Raw genomic sequence first — 24554 nt, forward strand, 5'->3', positions numbered from 1 at the left:
ACAGAATTCACAACAGTAGTGATTCCATAATTTTTCCCCTATGCTTGGTTAAAAAAAGTAACCATTACTGACTACCACATTTTTTGTTCTTGATTTCTTTTAGTGTTTCTTAAAGCCAGAAAGTTGCCATTTGAAATGACTTTAGTTTTGTGCCATGTCTGTGATCTGCTTTTTTTCTACAAAATTAAACAACTGAATGAACATCCTCCAAGGCCGGTGATGCCATAATTTTTGCCAGGGGTTGTATAATGTGGTCAGCAAAAGGTTTTTTCCACTTATTGAATACTGTCATTTCTGCAGAAACTGCTCGAACAGTGGCATAGACACAAGATGACTGTTTATAACAATGCACCTTAAGGCCAACCATACACATGAGATGCTCCAGCCAATCGTTCGGTGAGCAGCCATTTCAGCCGACAATCCCATACACAGGAGGGCTCATTCGGTTGACTGCTCGTGCTCTCTATTAGAATGCTGCCTGCTGACACATTGGTCGGCATCTTATCTTAGGGAGAACAATGTGACATGCATGATTGACATCTCTCCCGACCATCAGTTGTCCGATGCCCCCATACTCATTAGACCGTTGGATGGGCCCATCAATATCGGAGGGTTCACTGATAGTTTAATATGTATGGGTGGCCTTAGTCTCAACTGAAGACCTGAGAGAGACAGTTTTAGCCTGTTTTCCTTTCTTTGTGGCTACATGCACAATTAAATGGAAAAGAAATGAAACATAAAAAAAAAATCATACCCAATCAAACTCAAAGTCCTACCCATGAACATTCATCAGCATTTACTCTTACATCAAGCTTTTTCTGGTTCTTTAATAGCATGCATGAGTAGCCCACCTTGGCAATCGAATGGCACTCAAGTCTTTTAATGAGTTGTCGACCAACCAAAGCCTTTCTATTCTTATCAGACGTCGAAGAATACGATGAAAGTTGTTTTCTTGGTAAGGATCCCCAAGATCTTGATAAGACAGATTTATATTCTGCAAATAAACAAGTTAAAGTCAATCACAGGGTTGGATTCCCATCATATAACCTTCCTCACCCCATTCTTGATTTTCAATGTTCGGTTTTACCCATTTCTCATGTTTTGCAATTTTCTTTCCTTCTGAGGAATTTATTGACCGGCCATAAATAAAATGTAGGGCAAAAAGCGATTCCCAGTGAAATTGAAATTTTATTATATTATGAAAAACAGCAATATATAATTTTCACGGAAATATATTATTTCTAGGAGATTTTCTGAGATTTATCATACTCCCTAACAAGCTGCTAAAAGTTCCACTTCAGCTGCTCTCAGAGAAAATTGGATTTCTTTCTAACAATCACTGCTTACGTTACAAGTTATTTGCACATAGTCAGTCATGGTTTACGGTTTGTTATGTATGAATTCATTGTAAGGAGACAGCGCTGAAGCTGGAGTCTGCGCGGCTCCCTGGGGCAGTCTACAACACCTTGTAGTGCAAAGCTTTGCAACCTCTGTATGCACCAGTGAAGGCAACCCGCCACCGAGGCATGTCATACTGGCTTTATTGTCTCTAATGGTTTCCAGCTTTCCGACTCCAGACAGCTCTTTGTTTTACATATATATTTCAAGGAATGTTACACGGTGTTCCGACCAGCCAAGGCCGATTTATGTCTCCATGGAGTGCTAAAACATGATAAAATATCACTTGGAATGCATTGTGAGCATGTTTAACAGACCGAAAACTTGCAAAGACCGACTGCCCTGAAAAAGTGCTGCAGTTTGCGTGCATCAAATAACACCATTCTTTCCTCCTTGTAAAGTTTTCCCTTGTAGCTTCTCTAACTGTCATCACCATGCAGTGACAGGATCTACCCGATACATTATGACAAAGCCCCTAAATACAGGAGCCATATTTATCCATGTAGAAGAATACAATGTATTAACCCTTTAATGACACGTTCCATTTTAGTTTTTTCCTCTTCTTTTATATTTTTTTGAAATTGTCCCATCAATTTAGCCATATGGGGCTTCTTTTTTTGTGAAACAAGTTGTAATTTTTAATGACACAATTAATTTATCAGATAATTTACATTAAATGTGAAAACAATTCAAAGTTAGGTGAAATGTGAAAATGCAAGCAAATACGCCTTTTGTTTTTTGGGTTTTGTTTGTGGACTTGCTTTAGTTTAGTAGCATCACTCCAGGGCTAAAAAAAAGGCTATTGGAATGGGGCTTTAATATTATATATACATATAGTACATGAATGAAAGAAAAGACCTGTATTTTTCGGATTAAAAGACGCTCCGGATTATAAGACGCACCCCAAATTTTGAGGAGAAAAATAGGAAAAAAAGTTTTTTAAAATAAAATGGTGGTGCTTCTTATAATCCATGCGTCTTATTGCTTACCGGGGTGGTGGCTGCGGTGAAGCGGGGTCCCAGGGTCGCTGCTGGAGGAGGCAGGAGTGGGATGATGCTGCTGGCCGCAGGCTGGGATGAGGGGGTGCTCCGATTTGCGGCGTGCTGCTGCAAGTGTCCCCTGCTGTTGCGGGTGCCTGGTGCTGCGGGGGTGTCCGGACGTGCTGCGGGTTGTCCAGTGCTGCTGCGGCTGTCTCCGGTGCTCCTGCAGAGGGCTCTGATGACATTTTGTGAAAGGCCAGAGCCCCCCGCAGTTCCATGTTTTCCTGTGCTGTGGACTCCGGGAAAATGGCCACCGGGGGGGGGCAGTGCATGCACAGAATGAGATCTCAGCAACAAGATCTTGGGAGATGAAATCTCAATTGCGGGGGGCTCTGGCCTTTCACGAAATGTCGGCAGAGCCCCCCGCAGCACCGGAGACACACGCAGCAGCACTGGACACCCCCGCAGCACCATCAGACACCCTGCATGACCGCCAGACACTACCTAATCCCAGCCTGTGGCCTGCAGCTACGGTACCAGTAAGGTATATCAGCATTATAAGATGCACCCTCATTTTCCCCTCAAATTTGGGGGAAAGAAGTGCGTCTTATAATATGAAAAATATGGTGTATGGTCACAGTGAGTTAACAAATTTTAAATTAACAGTTCATATGAGTATATTAAACTTTGTCATATATTTTATCAGAGGAATATGCTTCTTTCTCCACTAGCAACCCTATTTTTTTCCCACTACCTCCTGAACATACCATCCACTCTGAATAAACAGCTCAAACCCATCTTGGTCAAAGCAAGATGGACTGCCAGTCCAGTGAGGTGTCAGGTTACACCTATTATACTCTAAGGAGAGGAGAGGGGGCAAAAGGAGGAATAAGCACTCAGCAAAGTGTAAGACAGCCAAACACAGGCACATCCAGCTGCAGCTTGGAAAAACTGTCTCACAATGCTTCAGTGCTGGATTCACAGCCACACAGCTCAGCATTGCTGGATAATATGTGGACAATTATAATATATATATATATACACTCACCGGCCACTTTATTAGGTACACCTGTCCAACTTCTTGTTAACACTTAATTTCTAATCAGCCAATCACATGGCGGCAACTCAGTGCATTTAGGCATGTAGACATGGTCAAGACAATCTCCTGCAGTTCAAACCGAGCATCAGTATGGGGAAGAAAGGTGATTTGAGTGCCTTTGAACGTGGCATGGTTGTTGGTGCCAGAAGGGCTGGTCTGAGTATTTCAGAAACTGCTGATCTACTGGGATTTTCACGCACAACCATCTCTAGGGTTTACAGAGAATGGTCCGAAAAAGAAAAAAAATCCAGTGAGCGGCAGTTCTGTGGGCGGAAATGCCTTGTTGATGCCAGAGGTCAGAGGAGAATGGGCAGACTGGTTCGAGCTGATAGAAAGGCAACAGTGACTCAAATCGCCACCCGTTACAACCAAGGTAGGCCTAAGAGCATCTCTGAACGCACAGTGCGTCGAACTTTGAGGCAGATGGGCTACAGCAGCAGAAGACCACACCGGGTACCACTCCTTTCAGCTAAGAACAGGAAACTGAGGCTACAATTTGTACAAGCTCATCGAAATTGGACAGTAGAAGATTGGAAAAACGTTGCTTGGTCTGATGAGTCTCGATTTCTGCTGCGACATTCGGATGGTAGGGTCAGAATTTGGCGTAAACAACATGAAAGCATGGATCCATCCTGCCTTGTATGGAGCATCTTTGGGATGTGCAGCCGACAAATCTGCGGCAACTGTGTGATGCCATCATGTCAATATGGACCAAAATCTCTGAGGAATGCTTCCAGCACCTTGTTGAATCTATGCCACGAAGAATTGAGGCAGTTCTGAAGGCAAAAGGGGGTCCAACCCGTTACTAGCATGGTGTACCTAATAAAGTGGCCGGTGAGTGTATATATTACGAATACAAGTCATATGATGGTCAGAAATTGTGTTATTGCACATGTACCATACGCACAGTTTATTCTGAAAAGCACCTGAAATGACAGGTACTGTATACTTTAAAAGAATAGCACAGTGGGCTGATATAATTATTATTATTGTTAGTGACTGTCCAATCATTGTTTATAGCTTTGCTTTAATGTTTTGTTTTAAATTCACAATTCATTACAAGGATATCTAATAACTGTTATATACACAGTTTCTGGTAAAAGGGGAGGAAAGGAAAAAAGCTCACCCATCTAAATGCAAATGTATAATAAAGTCGTAGGTGAATATAGGTGGCACTCACCTTTTATAAATCTTGATATCTTGCATATAGGTCACTTGGGACCATTAGTTGTTCAAAGGTGGATTTCTTCTGTGGTCGGTATGCTGCAAATCCCTGGTAGCTAGTACGTCACTCGGACCAAGTAACCATAGGAGTGTTATCCAGGCTATTTGCGCTCCTGTGGGTGTACTTTGTATGTACTTTTTCTTGAGAAATAATAAAAACCTTTTTGGATAATAAGAAGCCTTGGATCCCACACCCACGGGAGCGCAAATAGCCGGGTATAAAGTTTATTGTTATTTACACAGGAAACTCCCCCAGGAAGAAGCCGCACGCGAAACGCGCGTTGGGGATCTTTACTGGCTAATTAGGTTGTATACCCTGTACTTAGTTTTGCACATTATCACATTACTGATTACTCTGCTATTCTCAATTGCTGTCATTTTATTTGCTGCCATATATTAGACATGTGACTCTTTTGCAAATGGCATATTGTCAATTATTGTAGTCTTTGTAGACACTATATGTACCAGCACTAGGCACATTTATTTAACGGTTTTTCTGGCCCAGTAATTAGGGATGTTTACAATATAATTCAGCATTAGTAGTAAGTGAATTCAATACATTGCCTGTATATCAAGTCTATGCACTAAGCTAAACCAATACTATAATGAACCGCTTTGAATTTATCAGCCAATTAGGTTTATGTGAGCGGTCTCTTACTCTTCATATATAACTTTTATGCACTAAATTAAACTAGTACTGTGATGATGAACTGCTTCTATTTAATTAACCAACCAGGTGTATGCTAGCTGTCCCCTACGTCATATACTTTTTTTCTGTAGTATATCTACGCCTATGCTCTGAGCTAGATGAGTACTATAATAAACTGCTCTCGTTTAGTTAGTAAACTAGGTGGATGCTAGCTGATTCTCATTCTTAGACTTTTGTCTGCAGTTGAAACTTGTGTAAGGGCTCCTACTTGGAATTATTTTCTTGGCAGTATTATGGGCACTTTGGTTTAAAGATAGGCTCTGTATGATGACACTTGTCTATTTAGATATGGGTGTACTACCTCTTTAGGCAGTACCTTTTGTATTTGTATCTCTATTTTTATTGTTTGAGTTTAGATTTATTGTTAATAAAGATGATTTATTTTACTTTTTGGCCTATGCTTCCTTGTTCTGTTTGGATTAGTTTGTAGTTTGAGAAGTGCCATTAATCTAAGCCACTTGTTTGCAGGTTTATCTAATTATTGTTAGTGACTGTCCAATCATTGTTTATAGCTTTACTGTTTTGTTTTAAATTCACAATTGATTTACGAGGATATTTAATAACTGTTATAAAGCAAGCATTTATGATTTGGGCTGCCAGAGACGGCAATTGTGGCAGGAGATGCATTATACTATACCTATAATACCGTAGATAATGGTAGATTTCAGCTCCAGGAAATAAGAGTACTTAGCCTTACCAGACAATTCTCCCAGTTCTCTTGCAGTCTCTGTCTCCATATCTCTTTATCGTTCGTTTGTGTCCTTTCTTGGAATAGATGAGCCTCTCCTCTTATTACAAGTTCATCCTCCGTCGGCCCTGTGTTCATATAAAATGTATGCACACGTTAAAGAATAAACAGCTACACGGTATTCATCTGCTAATAGTAATAACGGAAACGATGTATGGTTGAGTGGATAAACATTTTTGTAAGACTTTAGCTAATGCTTTGTGCAGATAAGAGGCTTCTTACTTTACCTTCTCTCACTCTAGGACAACGAATTTGAGTCCCCTGTACATCATGTTCTTTCAACTTGTGCCAAGTTAGATATTTGAACGCGTCACATGGAAGCTTTAAATACGGAGAAGAAAGAGCTAATTATGTTTTGAAGTGTTTTCATGTGCATTCACAGAACACTTGAAAATGATTAAACCTCCGAAAGCAACACCTTGAAATCACCAAAGTCGCACAAGGACAATTGAGATTAAATATGCAAGTAAAAGTTACCTCTGTTTTGATTAAAAGAAGAACTAAATGACGGCATTCAGCACGGGCACCCTTATAGCATCCGACATGAAAGTCAATATACTCAACCTTCACTACTTACATCAGGTTGGAGAATTCTAGCATAACTCTGACCAAGCTCATTATAGTCTGTGGCATCAGAGCACCGTTCCAGAAAACACACTGATCACATAGGCTCAGTACACATCGTGCCTACTCTCTATTTAGGGGCGCTGTGGATATTATAAAACATAATAAATAACTAAAAGCTTTCAAAGAAAAGCAAGGCCATATCAGAAAAGTCATACTGAAAGGGCTCAGGCCAGTCAAAAAAGAAAGAATCTTAACCATGGTGATCTACAGCAGAATGAGACTGGGAAGCACAAAACAGCGGGGTCTGGATTAGACCTGGAACAGCACCGTGGGGAATCACTGAGGGTGGGCACCTTTTTCTTTTATTATTTGTAATCAGTCAGAGCTCATTTAAATATAATTTTGACCATCTAGATCAAACTTTAATAACGACTTCTTCTCTATTTCCTATCACTTATAGATTGTGAGCATCCCCATAGGCAATGACTTTTGTGAACACTATTTTAGTGGTCTTTACACCAGGGGTTTTTATACAAATAGTAATATACTAGCTGTTTCCAGCCAGCTAACGCTCGGCATGCTCATTGCTATCTAGTTAATGCTGCTGGTGATTAAACTAAAGTAAATAATGACAACATTCAATTTTGTTTGGGAGAATGCGGATGCAATTAAATGTACATTTACCTTGGCTGAAGTGGTTGAATTACATAGAAAGGAAGTGCTGCGTGTGGTAATGTGGGGGGGCGGAGCCTTGTGTGGTAATATGGGGGGCGGAGCCTCGTGTGGTAATGTGGGGGGACGGAGCCTCCTGTGGTAATGTGTGAGGGGACGGAGCCTCGTGTGGTAATGTGTGGGGATGGAGCCTCGTGTGGTAATGTGTGGGGACGGAGCCTCGAGTGGTAATGTGTGGGGACGGAGCCTCATGTGGTAATGTGGGGGGGTGGAGCCTCGTGTGGTAATGTGTGGGGGCGGAGCCTCGTGTGGTAATGTGTGGGGGCAGAGCCTCGTGTGGTAATGTAGGGGGACGGAGCCTCATGTGGTAATGTGGGGGGGCAGAGACTCGTGTGGTAATGTGGGGGGACGGAGCCTCCTGTGGTAATGTGGGGGGGCGTAGCCTCGTGTGGTAATGTGTGGGGACGGAGCCTCGTGTGGTAATGTGTGGGGATGGAGCCTCGTGTGGTAATGTGTGGGGACGCAGCCTCGTGTGGTAATGTGTGGGGACGGAGCCTTGAGTGGTAATGTGTGGGGACGGAGCCTCGTGTGGTAATGTGGGGGGCGGAGCCTCGTGTGGTAATGTGTGGGGACAGAGCCTCGTGTGGTAATGTGTGGGGGCGGAGCCTCTTGTGGTAATGTGTGGGGATGGAGCCTCATGTGGTAATGTGTGTGGACGGAGCCTCGTGTGGTAATGTGTGGGGACGGAGCCTCGTGTGGTAATGTGGGGGGATGGAGCATTGTGTGGTATTGTGGAGGGACACAGCCTCGTGTGGTAATGTGAAGGGATGGAGCCTCATATGGGGGGGGTGGGATTATGTATGGTAATGTGGTGGTAGGGGGATTATCTGTGGTGATGTGGTGGGGGGTGGGATTATGTGTGGTGATGTGGTGGGGGTGGGATTATGTGTGGTGATGTGGTGGGGGGTGGGATTATGTGTGGTAATGTGGTGGGGGGGCAGGATTATGTGGTAATGTGGTGGGGGCGGGATCATCTGTGGTAATGTGGTGGGGGGGCAGGATTATGTGTGGTGATGTGGTGGGGGGATTATGTGTGGTAATGTGGTGGGGGTGGGATTATCTGTGGTGATGTGGGGGGGTGAGATTATGTGTGGTGATGTGGTGGAGGGGCGGGATTATGTGTGGTGATGTGTTGGGGGGCGGGATTGTGTGGTGATGTGGTGGGGGGCGGGATTATGTGTGGTGGGGGGGCGGGATTATGTGTGGTGATGTGGTGTGGGGGCGGTATTATGTGTGAAAATGGGGTGAAGGGGCGGGATTATGTGTGGTGATGTGTTGGGGGGCATAATTATGTGTGGTGATGTGTTGGGGGGTGGGATTATGTGTGGTGGGGGGTGGGATTATGTGTGGTGATGTGGTGGGGGCGGGATTATGTGTGGTGATGTGGGGGGCGGGATTGTGTGTGGTGATGCGGTGCGGATTGTGTGTGGTAATGTGGTGGGGGCGGGATTATCTGTGGTGATGTGGGGGGGCGAGATTATGTGTGGTGATGTGGTGGAGGGGCGGGATTATGTGTGGTGATGTGTTGGGGGGTGGGATTGTGTGGTGATGTGGTGGGGGGCGGGATTATGTGTGGTGGGGGGGCGGGATTATGTGTGGTGATGTGGTGTGGGGGCAGGATTATGTGTGAAAATGGGGTGAAGGGGCGGGATTATGTGTGGTGATGTGTTGGGGGGCATAATTATGTGTGGTAATGTGTTGGGGGGCGGGATTATGTGTGGTGGGGGGTGGGATTATGTGTGGTGATGTGGTGGGGGCAGGATTATGTGTGGTGATGTGGTGGGGGGCGGGATTGTGTGTGGTGATGCGGTGCGGATTGTGTGTGGTAATGTGGTGGGGGGCGGGATTGTGTGTGGTAATGTGGTGGGGGCGGGATTGTGTGTGGTAATTGGGTGGGGGTGGGATTATGTGTGGTGATGTGGTGGGGTGGAGCTACTGTGCAGGGGGCGGATTAGCGAGTGTGTGTGGTGGGGGCGGGATTATGTGTGGTGATGTGTTGGGGGGGCGGGATTATGTGTGGTGATGTGTTGGGGGGCAGGATTATGTGTGGTGATGTGGTAGGGGGTGGGATTATGTGTGGTGATGTGGGGGGTGGAGCTACTGTGCAGGGGGCGGGATTAGCGAGTGTGATGTGGTGGGGGCGGTATTGTGTGGTGATGTGGTGGAGGGGCGGGATTATGTGTGGTAATGGGGTGAGGGGGCGGGATTATGTGTGGTGATGTGTTGGGGGGCGGGCTTATGTGTGGTGATGTGTTGGGGGCAGGATTATGTGTGGTGATGTGGTGGGGGGTGGGATTATGTGTGGTGATGTGGTGGGCGGATGGGATTATGTGTGGGGATGTGGTGCAGATTGTGTGGTGATGTGGTGGGGGGGTGGGATTATGTGTGGTGATGTTTTGGGGGTGGGATTATGTGTGGTGATGTGGTGGGTGGGCGGGATTATGTGTGGTGAGGGGGTGGGGTTATGTGTGGTAATGTGGTGGGGAGGCGGGATTATGTGTGGAAATGTGGTGTGGATTGTGTGTGGTAATGAGGTGGGGGCGAGATTATGTGTGGTGATGTGTTGGGGGGTGGGATTGTGTGGTGATGTGTTGGGGGCAGGATTATGTGTGGTGATGTGGTGGGGGGCGGGATTATGTGTGGTGATGTGTTGGGGGCGGGATTATGTGTGGTGATGTGGTGGGGGGCGGGATTATGTGTGGTGATGTGGTGGGGGGGCGGGATTATGTGTGGTGATCTGTTGGGTGGGCGGGATTATGTGTGGTGATGTGGTGAGGGGGCGGGATTATGTGTGGTAACGTGGTGGGGCAGGATTATGTGTGGTAATGTGGTGGGGCGGGATTATTTGTGGGAATGTGGTGCGGATTGTGTGTGGTAATGTGGTGGGGGGCGGGATTATGTGTGGTAATGTGGTGGGGCGGGATTATGTGTGGTAATGTGGTGCGGATTGTGTGTGGTAATGTGGTGGGGGGCGGGATTATGTGTGGTAATGTGGTGGGGTAGGATTTTGTGTGGTAATGTGGTACGGATTGTGTGTGGTAATGTGGTGGGAGGCGGGATTATGTGTGGTGATGTGCTGGGGTCGGGATTATTTGTGGTAATGTGGTGGGGGCGGGATTGTGTGTGGTAATGTGTTGGTGTGGTAATGTGGTGGGGGCGGGATTGTGTGTGGTAATGGGGTGGGGGGCGGGATTATGTGTGGTGATGTGGTGGGGGGTGGAGCTACTGTGCAGGGGGTGGGATTAGCGAGTAATCACGATGCCTCTTATATATATAGATGTTCTGTAAAACACTATAGAAATTAATGGCTCTATATACAGTGGGGAAAAAAAGTATTTAGTCAGTCAGCAATAGTGCAAGTTCCACCACTTAAAAAGATGAGAGGCGTCTGTAATTTACATCATAGGTAGACCTCAACTATGGGAGACAAACTGAGTAAAAAAAATCCAGAAAATCACATTGTCTGTTTTTTTAACATTTAATTTGCATATTATGGTGGAAAATAAGTATTTGGCCAGAAACAAACAATCAAGATTTCTGGCTCTCACAGACCTGTAACTTCTTCTTTAAGAGTCTCCTCTTTCCTCCACTCATTACCTGTAGTAATGGCACCTGTTTAAACTTGTTATCAGTATAAAAAGACACCTGTGCACACCCTCAAACAGTCTGACTCCAAACTCCACTATGGTGAAGACCAAAGAGCTGTCAAAGGACACCAGAAACAAAATTGTAGCCCTGCACCAGGCTGGGAAGACTGAATCTGCAATAGCCAACCAGCTTGGAGTGAAGAAATCAACAGTGGGAGCAATAATTAGAAAATGGAAGACATACAAGACCACTGATAATCTCCCTTGATCTGGGGCTCCACGCAAAATCCCACCCTGTGGGGTCAGAATGATCACAAGAACGGTGAGCAAAAATCCCAGAACGACGCGGGGGGACCTAGTGAATGAACTGCAGAGAGCTGGGACCAATGTAACAAGGCCTACCATAAGTAACACACTACACCACCATGGACTCAGATCCTGCAGTGCCAGACGTGTCCCACTGCTTAAGCCAGTACATGTCCGGGCCCGTCTGAAGTTTGCTGGAGAGCATTTGGATGATCCAGAGGAGTTTTGGGAGAATGTCCTATGGTCTGATGAAACCAAACTGGAACTGTTTGGTAGAAACACAACTTGTCGTGTTTGGAGGAAAAAGAATACTGAGTTGCATCCATCAAACACCATACCTACTGTAAAGCATGGTGGTGAAAACATCATGCTTTGGGGCTGTTTCTCTGCAAAGGGGCCAGGACGACTGATCCGGGTACATGAAAGAATGAATGGGGCCATGTATCGTGAGATTTTGAGTGCAAACCTCCTTCCATCAGCAAGGGCATTGAAGATGAAACATGGCTGGGTCTTTCAACATGACAATGATCCAAAGCTCACCGCCAGGGCAACGAAGGAGTGGCTTCGTAAGAAGCATTTCAAGGTCCTGGAGTGGCCTAGCCAGTCTCCAGATCTCAACCCTATAGAAAACCTTCGGAGGGAGTTGAAAGTCCATGTTGCCCAATGACAGGCCCAAAACATCACTGCTCTAGAGGAGATCTGCATGGAGGAATGGGCCAACATACCAACAACAGTGTGTGGCAACCTTGTGAAGACTTACAGAAAACGTTTGACCTCTGTCATTGCCAACAAAGGATATTTTACAAAGTATTGAGATGAAATTTTGTTTCTGACCAAATACTTATTTTCCACCATAATATGCAAATTAAATGTTAAAAAAACAGACAATGTGATTTTCTGGATTTTTTTTTCTCAGTTTGTCTCCCATAGTTGAGGTCTACCTATGATGTAAATTACAGACGCCTCTCATCTTTTTAAGTGGTGGAACTTGCACTATTGCTGACTGACTAAATACTTTTTTGCCCCACTGTAGGTACTGAAATAACAGCATTAGTAATTTAATGTTTATCGGATAACGCTCAGACCATTGTTATACTATGAGGAAGTGAAGATCTTCATTTTTTTTCTCATGTCAATTCAGCATGAGAAAAAAAAATCGCAGCATTTTGTGAGTACATCCAATATTCAGATCACGCTCACCCATTCAAGTCTATAAGTGTCTCTTAAGCATCGGACTGCACTCTGATGTCGTCAAACAATGGAGAAGATGGAGAAGTTAAGTTCTCCATCTTCTCTATAATTGTGCTCTGATTTTTTAATGCTTAGAGAATCCGATCACATTAAGTTGACACTCTGACCAATCTCCTTCAGAGTTTAATCAATTCATAATCGACTCAATTCTCTCGAGTGAGAATGTATGCTCATGTTACCCCGGCCTTAGATAAATGATTGCTGCCCATTAAATTCAAAGGGTTTCCTGCAATAGCTGTACTACAGAATTTATAATATGTGGCTTATATAAGACCCGCATATTCACAGTGTTGCAGTGGGATTCACATTACAATTTATTTACACAACAGGTGCACATGGAGCAATTTCCCAAGCAGCAAATAATTTATCAGTACGTTTAAGGGTATGTGTCCACGTTCAGGTTTGCTTCAGGCTTTGGTCAGGATTTTATGCAGGTAAAATCCTGACCAAAAATGCACCTGAGGATACTGGCAGGTCACCTGCGGTGTTCCTGCGTGTTTTGCTCATTGTAGCAACATGCTGCGTTCTGAAAAAACGCACCGCATGTGCGTTTTTGCGGGAATAACGCATGCGTTTTTTAATGCACAGTGGAGACGGGATTTCTTTAAATCCCCTCCACTGTGCTGTAACATCTGGACGCTGCGTTTTTGACTCTGCGGCTCAGCGCTGCGTCAAAAACGCAGCGTTTCCTGAACGTGGACACATACCCTTAAAGTGTGAGAAAAAAAAAGAGTACTATAAGGAAAACACTGATAGGCCACGCTCACACGTTCAGTATTTGATGAGGTTTTTTTTCATCAGTATTTGTAAGCCAAAACCATCAGTGGGTGATAAATACAGTAGTGGTGACGTGTTTCTATTATACCTTTCTTCTGATTGTTCCACTTCTGATTTTGGCATACAAATACTGTTGTAAAGTATTGACCAAATACTGCTGTGTGAACGTGGCCTTCAAGGGAAAATGTACAAGTTTTATGTAGATGTCAAATTAAAACCTACAGTAAAGCCGGCCATACACATTAGATGGCTGTAAGACGAAAGATGCTATGGCCAATCATTCAGCTGAAAGCCATCTCGCCCATTTCTTCCCTACACAGGAGTGATCTCTCGCCTGTGCCCTCCTGTGCAAAGAAAGCTGCCGACAGATCTCAGCAGGTGGATAATCTCCGAGAGAACAAAGTGATGGACAGTCTGACCTCTCCCCGAGGATCAGTATGAAGGACCCCCATACCCTTAAAGTGTCAGCTGACATTAGTCCATTGTAAGACCACTCATTAAGCCAGCATAAAACAGTGTAAATAGATACACATATACACACACACAAAAATATGATTAGTATATCACAAGATATCGTGCTATAATAGGTGAAATATAACTGTACTAAGAAAGACAGAAGGCTTATGTAACATGAAAGCTCACAAATAGCAACTCAGTCTATACACTGGCACGTACACTAAAATTCCGATGCCCTGCTTTTCTATTATATTTTTACTGTCAACAATTGTCTGTTTTCTTCAAATTAAATGTCAAATGATATTCTAATGTTTAGTCAATAGTAACTCGGGATAGTCTGTTTAGTGTTTACTACTTAATTTCTGGTATTCCGTGAGGAATGAAGGGAAAATACATAACGCGATGAGGCACCTGAAAGGAGAACACTTTCCTTCATATCAATGATAAGATAATGCTATGTCAAGGAAGAAAGTCCACTAGTGTAAGATTTACCCTGTGTGCCACAATTAAGTCATGTTGGAGTATGACTGCTACTTATCTGTTGTGATTCGGTTCGTGGGCTCCCCCGGTGGTCTCTTGTGGTACTGGTGTCCTGCAAGCTTTGCCTTCTCAGTTCACCTGTTCCTATCAGGATGTGGGAGTATCCTATTTAACCTTGCTCCTCAGTCATTCTAATGCTGGCCATCAATGTATCCAGAGTGATTCTGTTGCATGTTCCTGCTCCCAGTTTTCTGCTCAGCTAAGTTGGACACTTTAGTCCTTAAGTCTATTTTTGTATGTTTTGTCCAGTTTGCACTTATGTGAATCTCTGCAGCTGGAAGCTCTAGTTGGGCTGAAATTACCACTCCAGTGGCATGAGTTGTCACATGAGTTAAGGTAATTTCAGGATGGTGTTTTGAAGGGTTTTGCAGCTGACCGCGAAGTCCTCTGTTGTATCTTTCTGCTATTTAGTTAGCGGGCCTCTCTGTGCTAAATCTGCTTTCATACTACGTGTGTCTTTTCATCTGCTCTCACCGTTATTATATGTGGGGGCTGCTATCTCCTGTGGGGACATTCTCTGGAGGCAAGCCAGGACTGTGTTTTCTTCTACCAGGGGTAGTTAGTTCTCCGGCTGGCGCGCGGCATCTAGAGACAACGCAGGAATGCCCCCTTGGTACTTCTAGTGTGGTGTGTAGGTTTAGCATCGCGGTCAGCTCTAGTTTCCATCACCCGAGAGCTTGTCCGTTTATTCTATGCTTCTGATGTTTCCTTGCCATTGGAAACCATAACACTTATCCTCCTAATGCCTATGGAACTAGTAAGGCTGTACTCAATTTTTCAAACACTACTTCTGCCTTGTGGCGTAGTTTTTGGTAAATAAATAATTTTCCTAGGAAAATTTGTCTTATGTTGGTCATTCTAACACTGTGTTTACCTAATTGTAAGACCTTGTAAGGAACAGATTTTTTTTATCATGTAATATGATTCAGAAAGGGTCTGCTTAGTTTTCTCTAATTAAGCTTTCTTTAATAAAAGGGTATATTAACAACTCAATATGTTGACATCTTAAACTATATATTTTCCTGTTTTTTGAAACATAACATTTTACAGTCACCTCTGAATTTCACTTCTATAGCCCAAAAATTATCCTTAGAGTTTATCAGATTGCAATCATCTGATATTGTATGGTCTTTTCAACCACTGATAATGTTTCTAAAAGTAGACAAGAATGGGCACACAATACCACTCAATGCAAAGGCCAAGTGTCAGGATATTTGGCTCCAAATATAAATCAGATATATTTCTTCAAACTCTTTTACAATAGAAAGATGAATGTATGTGCTGCCATAGGTGCCATAGGTTCCTGCCGAAGGTCATTCTTCAACTTTACTGATGACTTTGATACAACCCTTATAAATTCTGTGATCATTTTATAGTATAGATTCCTAGGACACTGTGACATTGGAACAATATCCTGTATAAGTTCCTTAGCAGACCTAGGAGAGATGTGTTAATATGGAGTAGCGCTTGCACTCAGCTGGAGAGAATAAGACTGTAAAGCCACAAGATATTTTGTTGTATTCAGGTATTCGCGCGCCCATGTCATTATAAGTATACTACATATGGAAATGAGAAAATTCTCACCGGGGAGGAAATGCCGGAATCACAGCTCTGCTGCAATGCTCGTCTGTTTCTTGACAAGACTGGTAAAGACGTGTTGGTTTCGCTTAGATCAGAGCAGTGCGATGAATAGGATTTAGAGAAGCTGTTGCTGCTTGTGTTCACACCTGAGGAGCTGAAGAGATAATATTATAAGCGGAGCATGGAAATCACAAGCTATGCTTAATTTCAGCACTATATTCCGAGTCAACATGCTTGTCCCTCAAACAGATGTCGGCCTTCTGCGAATGCACAATATTCCATTTCACAAATCACATCATTAGAAAAGTTTCATCTAGGAATAAGTAACCGGAGAAAAAGGAAGCTGAAAACAGTCTTTTCTATGCCACATCATCTATTTCTGAGGCCTGTAGCACAAATGTGGCAGAGATTACTCCTGCATGACTAGATAAAACATTGACGTTGACAAAGGCTGCTGGGCCTGAATACAAAATCGAACGCAGCCTCCCTTCCCCTAAATTATGTGCAATCTGTATACTGGCGTCTTCTTATGTGTATGGGACCTTCTGGCCTTCTGCATAGTCTGATGACTACCTCCAAATTCTACAACCTCAAGTTTTACATGTGACAAATGTGATAGACTTTAGATCTCTCAAGCACGAAGGGGAACACATGCATATTCTACTATGCCGAGTGGGCATGTGCATGGGGAGAGCCAGAAGCCTGTCCCCAGAATGAAAATTCATGTGACAGCTATTGAAGGTGTATGTGAAAGGGTTCAACTTCCAAACTGCATATATGAGCATGCAGGTCTATGAACTGTAAATCCAAAGACACCTTTATATCATCTATCTGCTGCTACATTCCTGAGTAATTAGCTTTAAGTTTATATGCACAGTAGGTGTTATGTCCCCTGGGAATGACAGAGAACTTTAGGAGCTACTGCCTCCAGAGCTCATTTCCCCAGCCAGCACCAGCCTGATTGATAGTTCACCATCTATGTGACATCAGGCAGGGGATTCAGAGAGTAAGCTATAAATCAAGTCAAAGAGGCTGGTGCTGGGCGGGGAAACAACCTGGGGAGACAGAGAAATGATAAGTGCTCAGTCATGTCCAGAGCACTTAATAATTCATGTGCATATGAATAAAAATGCTGATTACCTGAGAATGCAGCAACAGATAGAAGATATAAATGTGTCAATAGATTCACATTGTAAAGCCCTGTATGCAAATGTATGCAGATTATATGAGGTATGGGGGCAGAGTGCAGCTGTATTCTTTCGTTTCTTTAGTGTGCTGTCGTAGCAGCTTTCACTTATTGTGTTAGAAGGTACTGCTCAGTTTTTGAGTGTTTTTTTTGTGCAATATTTAAGCAGCAATGTCTGGCTAAGGAGAAGTTGAAAGTGTTGCCCTTTAATATAATTGCTGAAAAAAAATATCTTCCCTGTGATCAGCAGTTTATTTTCAAGGGGTTATATTTTTTAAAGCAGCTCGGCACCCACACAAAAAATAATAATAATATTAATAATAATGATGATGATGATGATGATGATGAACAGTCAGCTGCCAATAAACACCCATTCTTCTTCTACCAGTCTTCCGATTCCTCCTTGCTTCCTCTTCTGTGAGAAAGGTCATGTGACCATGTTGTCCCTGCTTGGATTGGCTGCAGTCGTCACATGTCTGTACAACCAGGACAGGAACCAGACCACTATCCAAAGGGTCTCATTGGAATAAACCCTAGTACACGGTGCAGTTTCCAGGTCTCCTTGTTCCGGTCATACTCTGCAAACTACAGACCACTCACGCTTGACGTTTTCAGATATTTTCTTCTGTCCAGGGACTTTCTAGTGACTTCCTTTGGTAGTATAAATACGTGACTGTCTTCACTACAGCAATACAATCGTTTCTGTCCGTACTGCACCATGCATTTTTCATAAGCGTTCTCTTTTAAAGTGAAGGGCCACTAACCTATGCAAATAGTGCGATCTATGAGATTATAGTGCAATGTCAACCTTTGACAGATACAATTTTGTTCCCTCTTTGCAATTCTACATTATATAGTCGGATGTAAGAAAATATGAACGATGCCTGTACTATAATCTGCATTATTGCTAGTACTTGCTGTGTGATCCAGGCTTTACAACAAGTGATAGCGATGGCATCCGGGGATCTCACAATTACAAGGCAACGTACGGCTCGGCTGTGCATTTGGTGTAAAGTGAAACGTAATGCAGATTTTATTACACGCATTTAATGTTACATTATTTCAAGGCTATTCTGAATGAGATGTAATGGAATTGCATAGCTCAAAATGATAACATTGTATTTTTACATTCCGGGGAGCAATTAGCCGTTATTAGGGATAATGCAGCTCTCAGGGCCAGGCGATACTAAATAGATTTAGCGGTAAAATAAAAACTTCATTCCAAGGACTTCTAAATGGTGCTTGAATTGAAGAAATGATTTCAATCTATTTCCAAAGGCACTTAAATCTGCTCATATAAAAACTCTCCTAAATAAGCCGCCATCTAAAGTTTAAGGTTACTTTAATTAGATCGAACGTTCAATTAAAGAGACAATTTTTTCCGTTCATTTCAGCCACTATCAGCTGTTCAGCTCTGAATAAGACACTTAATCCCGTAGCAGCAGATTGTCTTTCATTTGCTTTCCCAATTGATGGTACAGAAATAAGACAGAACTTCTCCTCCTGCTTTCTTACCTTTCTGACATGTCTCCTTTCTTCACTGTGTATCTCTCATCTGCAGAACCTCTTTGTTCTTCGTGCTCACCATAGCGGACCCACTGCTGCCGGCTTTGTGCGGTGACTGTGGGACGTTTAGGAAGACTCCATGGATCTAGTTTCCCCAGGGACAATATCTGTTACTTGGTAACACGTCGTCATTTCCGCTGATCCATGTGTCTCCTTATCAATGAATTCCTCTTCAGTCCATTCAGGCATTCTGCATTGCCATCTGTGCAGGGCAGGTACAGAAAATGTATACATCCATTATTAATACTGTCACAGCTGATGTGAGCACAATCCATTTTTATGACCTTGCGATTAGTGTTGAGCATTCCGATACCGCAAGTATCGGGTATCGGCCGATACTTGCGGGTATCGGAATTCCGATACCGAGATCCGATACTTTTGTGGTATCGGGTATCGGTATCGAAACAACATTAATGTGTAAAAGAAAGAATTAAAATAAAAAATATTGCTATACTCACCTCTCCGACGCAGCCTGCACCTTACCGAGGGAACCGGCAGCGTTGTTTGCTTAAAATTCGCGCTTTAACTTCCTTACGTGAAGTCCCGGCTTGTGATTGGTCGCGCGCCGCCCATGTGGCCGCGACGCGACCAATCACAGCAAGCCGTGACGTAATTTCAGGTCCTTCAGGATTTTAAAATTACGTTCCGGCTTTGTGATTGGTCGCGTCGCGGTCACATGGGCGACGCGACCAATCACAACGCCGGAACGTAATTTTAAAATCCTGAAGGACCTGAAATTACGTCACGGCTTGCTGTGATTGGTTGCGTCGCGGCCACATGGGCGACGCGACCAATCCCAAGCCGTGACGTCACGGGAGGCTGGACACGCGCGCATTTTAAAATGCGCGCGTCTCCTGCCTCCCGTGACGTCACGGCTTGTGATTGGTCGCGTCGCCCATGTGACCGCGACGCGACCAATCACAAAGCCGGAACGTAATTTTAAAATCCTGAAGGACCTGAAATTACGTCACGGCTTGCTGTGATTGGTCGCGTCGCGGCCACATGGGCGGCGCGCGACCAATCACAAGCCGGGACTTCACGTAAGGAAGTTAAAGCGCGAATTTTAAGCAAACAACGCTGCCGGTTCCCTCGGTAAGGTGCAGGCTGCGTCGGAGAGGTGAGTATAGCAATATTTTTTATTTTAATTCTTTCTTTTACACATTAATATGGTTCCCAGGGCCTGAAGGAGAGTTTCCTCTCCTTCAGACCCTGGGAACCATCAGGAATACCGTCCAATACATGAGTCCCATTGACTTGTATTGGTATCGGGTATCGGTATCGGATTAGATCCGATACTTTGCCGGTATCGGCCGATACTTTCCGATACCGATACTTTCAAGTATCGGACGGTATCGCTCAACACTACTTGCGATACATTGTAGGTGCAGTTTTTAGGAATAAATGGACACACAGGGTTTACGACTTAGGTAAGAGTACCAAGTAAATACAGTCCCATGTAAACAATGCATTCTACATGGTGGCTGTGTGAGTTTGCTATTAAGGGGATTTAGAAGATCTTTTCCATTATTTGTCATTTTCCTAATAAAAAGAAAAATTTAGAAATCAGTTCCCCCCCCTGTCTACACAGACAAAATGCTATATTTGCAGACGCTGTTTAGTATTAATGTTTAAAACAGAGGTATTGATTGCACATGGGAAATAAAAATACTATCCAATTATTATTGGAGAGAGGAAAAATAAATGTTAGACCATTTTTAATACCTTATAACGATAAGGGATGCTTTGGATGTAGTAGACACGTGGTACATTACATGATCACTGCCTCTATTCCTGGGGTCTAAGGGGTAATGTTTCTCCACGTAGAGAGTGACATGCCAGCTCTGGCATGCCAAAGTAAGGAGGCTTATTCGCCGTGCAATGCTCCTCTGGGAAATGTAATATCCAAATTGTGTCTCCAGAGAGGAAGAGGACTTGAACTCTATAGTGCCACCTGTTAGAAGCAGGAATGATACAAATCAATATCTACTCTTTAACGAATCTTGCAATATTACTTCGGATAAAATCCAAATCAGAAAGTCAATTCGCAGACACGGTGTTTTGGGCTATTGGCCCTCGTCAGTGCAAAGTATGAGAATTGATTTGGCTAGGCGAGAGGCTTTGGACTGAGGTCTAAGTGGTAACTTTTCTCGTTTTGGAGAGTGACATACCGAATATGGCAGGCAAAGGTAAGGAGGCATATTTGCCATGCAATGCTCCTCTAAGAAATTTAACATACAAATTACCTCTTCAGAGAGAAAGAGGAATTGAGAACTCTATAGCGCCACTTGTCCGCGCCATGTTTAGCATATTCATTGTACACTACTGCGACTGAGTGAGGCAGTCCGTAATTACAGCCTACATTGCTCAGACTTAAATCTCACTGAAACGTCGCCATTAACTATGGGCCTTTTAATATTTTTGTATTTTTCTATTTTGGAATGGTGCCTCTATTTTTTGTATATATTGGAGGACTGGTCGCACCTGGGAGGCTTTGCGCCCTATCATTCATCTATTGCTGCTGCTCCACCCATCTTTTTATTATAGATGGATAGATTAATAGATAAATAGATAGATACAGACAAAAAACGAAGGCAGATCACCAGTTTAGGGTGAAAAAATGTGGCTCTTTAATTGCCCAAAATGGCAAAGTTTCGGCTCCGTATTGTGAGCCTTATTCAAGCCACAATCCTTAGTTGAAACGTCGCCAGTTTGGGCAATTAAATAGCCACATTTTTTTCACCCTGAACTGAATGGATGTTACAGTTGAACTACCAGTATTTTGTTCATCGTTTTGATATTCCCCACTTCCACGTCTCGTGAACACTTGACTTTCAGGTGTGATTGTCACCTTGCCTGTTTATGTGAATTCACATGGCAATCACATACAGTTCCAGCTGGAATGTGTTTCGAGGCCCTGTCTTCTAGGAACTTAGAACAGAAGGGGACATCTGAAGCTCGCTGAGGGCCATATTGCACTCTTCTCTTGTGGCATCACGCAACCTGTTCTCTTATGAATCACTTTATTTTGATAATTGTTTCACAGTCAAGCTGTCAGCTCCAGCATTGATCTGTATGTGATGTGAACAACACCGCAGTGATGGTGAAATACGACCACTACTGCACATCTGTTTACTGTACACACCTTGCAGAAAGGCCGCAGGACATGTTGTTAGATGACATAGAGAATCCCTTTTGGACATGTTGACTCTGTTAAGTCAGAGAAGAACGTATTTCTTTATGGGAAAATCAGAGGTATGAAAAGAGATCAATGTCGGAACATCTGGTCTGCAAATACAGTTGGCAAAATGACTCCTGGAAAGAGTATAATCAATATGCAGAACTACCAGGACAACAGAAACAAAGGGTAAGTCCTTAATATATTATGTATTATCTGCTGCAATACCCAGCAATGGCCGACATGAAGTGTTAATTAATCTAATGCAATAGCAGGTTGTGGTGAATGGTCATGAAGATGGGACAGTAATATTCAGGGTCATGTACAAAAACAGATGTCAATTTAGGTAGACAGATGTTTAAAAAAATGCAGCAGAAACATTGGTCTTATCTTTGCAACTTTTTTTTTGATCTTTCACCATCAGTTTCATGATTGTGTGTTCAACTAAGCTGGCCAGATCTGTAAATCATGTGCCAGCAAACTCTTATATTCAGCATTAATATTATAGTGCCAACAGCTAAGAACACCGGGCACACCGGGCCTGTACAGCAATAGATATTTATGAGTGAAAATTGCAAATCTGCCATTGTAGTGCTCAGTACATTGCAGTGCCCAGTACATTGAAATGTCCAACATTGTGCCCAGCCCGTGCTTCTGAAGACATGCACCCGTCCACACTATATCCTGTATTACAGTGTGTCTGTGTATACTGTATCTACATAGTGTGGACCTGTTTACAGTATAGTGCTGTGTAAACACTTTATACAGTCCCTCAGCCTCTATTCTATATTCAGCCAGCACAGCAACAGCTTCTGATATATACAGCCCGGCAGCAGCCCCTCGTATATCTAATATATAAAGCTGAATGTGTGTATGTATGTGTGTATGTGTGTATGTATGTCCGGGATTGGCATCTGAACCGTCGCAGCTACAGCCACAAAATTTTGCACAGTCAAACGTCTGGACCCCAAGAGCGTCATAGGCTATGTTGTGAGGTGAAATTTTAACCCCGCGCTTTCCAATTCACCAAACAATTTTGCCCCTATCTACATAATGGGGAAAAAATGAAAGGAAAAGTGTTGGAGGCAAATTAACAGCTGCCAGATGTGAACAAGGGGGACTTAAAGAATGACAGCGATGGCGCCAAAGAGTATATACTGTACAGTTGCTAAGGTGGGGCCCCGACATGGGATAATCACCACACCACCACGGGGATATGAACACACACACAAAATGCGCCACACACTACCACGTGCTCGAACACATATACCACCCTCAGCGCACATTTCACCACACATACACCAACCTCGCCACATAAAAGTCGAAACACAAAAGTCGCCGCTCAAAACTCGCCACACGCAAAACTCTTCACATGCAAAACTCACCACACGTGCAAAACTCACCTCATGGAAAACTCGCCACATGCAAAACTTGCACACGCGGAAAAATTGCCACATGCACAAAAGTTGCAACACATGCAAAAGTTGCCTCACACAAAACTTGCACATACTCAAAAGGCACCACACATAAAACTCGCCATGCGCAAAACTCGCCATGCGCAAAACTTGCTGCACGCAACTTGCTACACTAACCTGTCACATGCAACTCGACACACAAAAAGTTGCTACACGCATGTTGCCACACAAAACTCATCTCACAAAAGTCACTACATGCATGTCGCCACACGCAACTCAACACACACAGCTTGACACACGAAACTCGCCCTAAAACACACACAAGTCTGGTATTATCCTTCAAAAATAAAAATCTGATTAATAAGCAGACAAACTACAAGAGCAACAAATGTACCATATAGGAATCCGGCAGCTGTAAGTCACATGACCAGTCTATTATGTGTATGTGTGAGCTAATATATACTGCCAGGGGGTGGGCTTACTGTTGGCTGGGGATTTATCAGGCTGCCATTTTAGCTTACAAATACTGAGGTAAAAATACTGACCAAATAACGTGTGAACGAGGTCTAATACAGGAGGAGATGACATACAGATATATACTATATACAGGAGGAGATGACACACAGGTATATACTATTTACAGGGGAGATGACACACAGGTATATACTATATACAGGAGGAGATGACACACAGATATATACTATATACAGGAGAGATGACACACAGGTATATACTATATAGAGGAGGAGATGACATACAGGTACATACTACATACAGCAGGAGATGACATACAGGTATATACTATATACAGGAGGAGATGACACACAGGTATATACTATATACAGGAGCAGATTCCCTCCAGGTATATAGTATATACAGGAGGAGATGACATACAGGTATATGCTATGTATAGGAGGAGATGACATACAGGTATATACTATATACAGGAGGAGATGAAACACAGATATATACTATATATAGGTGAGATGACACACAGGTATATACTATATATAGGAGGAGATGACATACAGGTATATACTATATACAGGAGGAGATGACACACAGGTATATACTATATACAGGAGCAGATTACCTACAGGTATATAGTATATACAGGAGGAGATGACATACAGGTATATGCTATGTATAGGAGGAGATGACATACAAGTATATACTATATACAGGAGGAGATGACACACAGGTATATACTATTTACAGGGGAGATGACACACAGGTATATACTATATACAGGAGGAG

The 24554-nt window shown here is 43.4% G+C and overlaps 2 protein-coding genes across 3 annotated transcripts in view; one reads left to right on the forward strand and one right to left on the reverse strand.

Annotated features, from left to right (window-relative positions):
• The window catches only part of LOC143810020 (uncharacterized), a 29503-nt gene extending 10602 nt beyond the window's left edge, over positions 1–18901 (reverse strand). The window contains exons 1-5 of the mRNA XM_077292935.1: positions 18657–18901; positions 15959–16109; positions 6386–6479; positions 6108–6226; positions 852–994 (exon numbers count right to left, since the gene is read on the reverse strand). Coding sequence (XP_077149050.1) covers positions 852–994; positions 6108–6226; positions 6386–6479; positions 15959–16109; positions 18657–18667 — 518 coding nt within the window. The 5' untranslated portion in view covers positions 18668–18901. The remainder of the gene's footprint in view (positions 1–851; positions 995–6107; positions 6227–6385; positions 6480–15958; positions 16110–18656) is intronic.
• A 2912-nt stretch (positions 18902–21813) lies between these two features.
• LOC143808197 (transient receptor potential cation channel subfamily V member 6-like) overlaps positions 21814–24554 on the forward strand; it is a 94954-nt gene continuing 92213 nt past the window's right edge. For both annotated transcript variants that reach the window (XM_077290607.1, XM_077290608.1), the window contains exon 1: positions 21814–22071. In XM_077290607.1, coding sequence (XP_077146722.1) covers positions 21962–22071 — 110 coding nt within the window. In that variant the 5' untranslated portion in view covers positions 21814–21961. The remainder of the gene's footprint in view (positions 22072–24554) is intronic.

The sequence above is a fragment of the Ranitomeya variabilis genome, chromosome 2, assembly GCF_051348905.1.
Source record: "Ranitomeya variabilis isolate aRanVar5 chromosome 2, aRanVar5.hap1, whole genome shotgun sequence".
Taxonomy (NCBI): Eukaryota; Metazoa; Chordata; class Amphibia; order Anura; family Dendrobatidae; genus Ranitomeya; species Ranitomeya variabilis.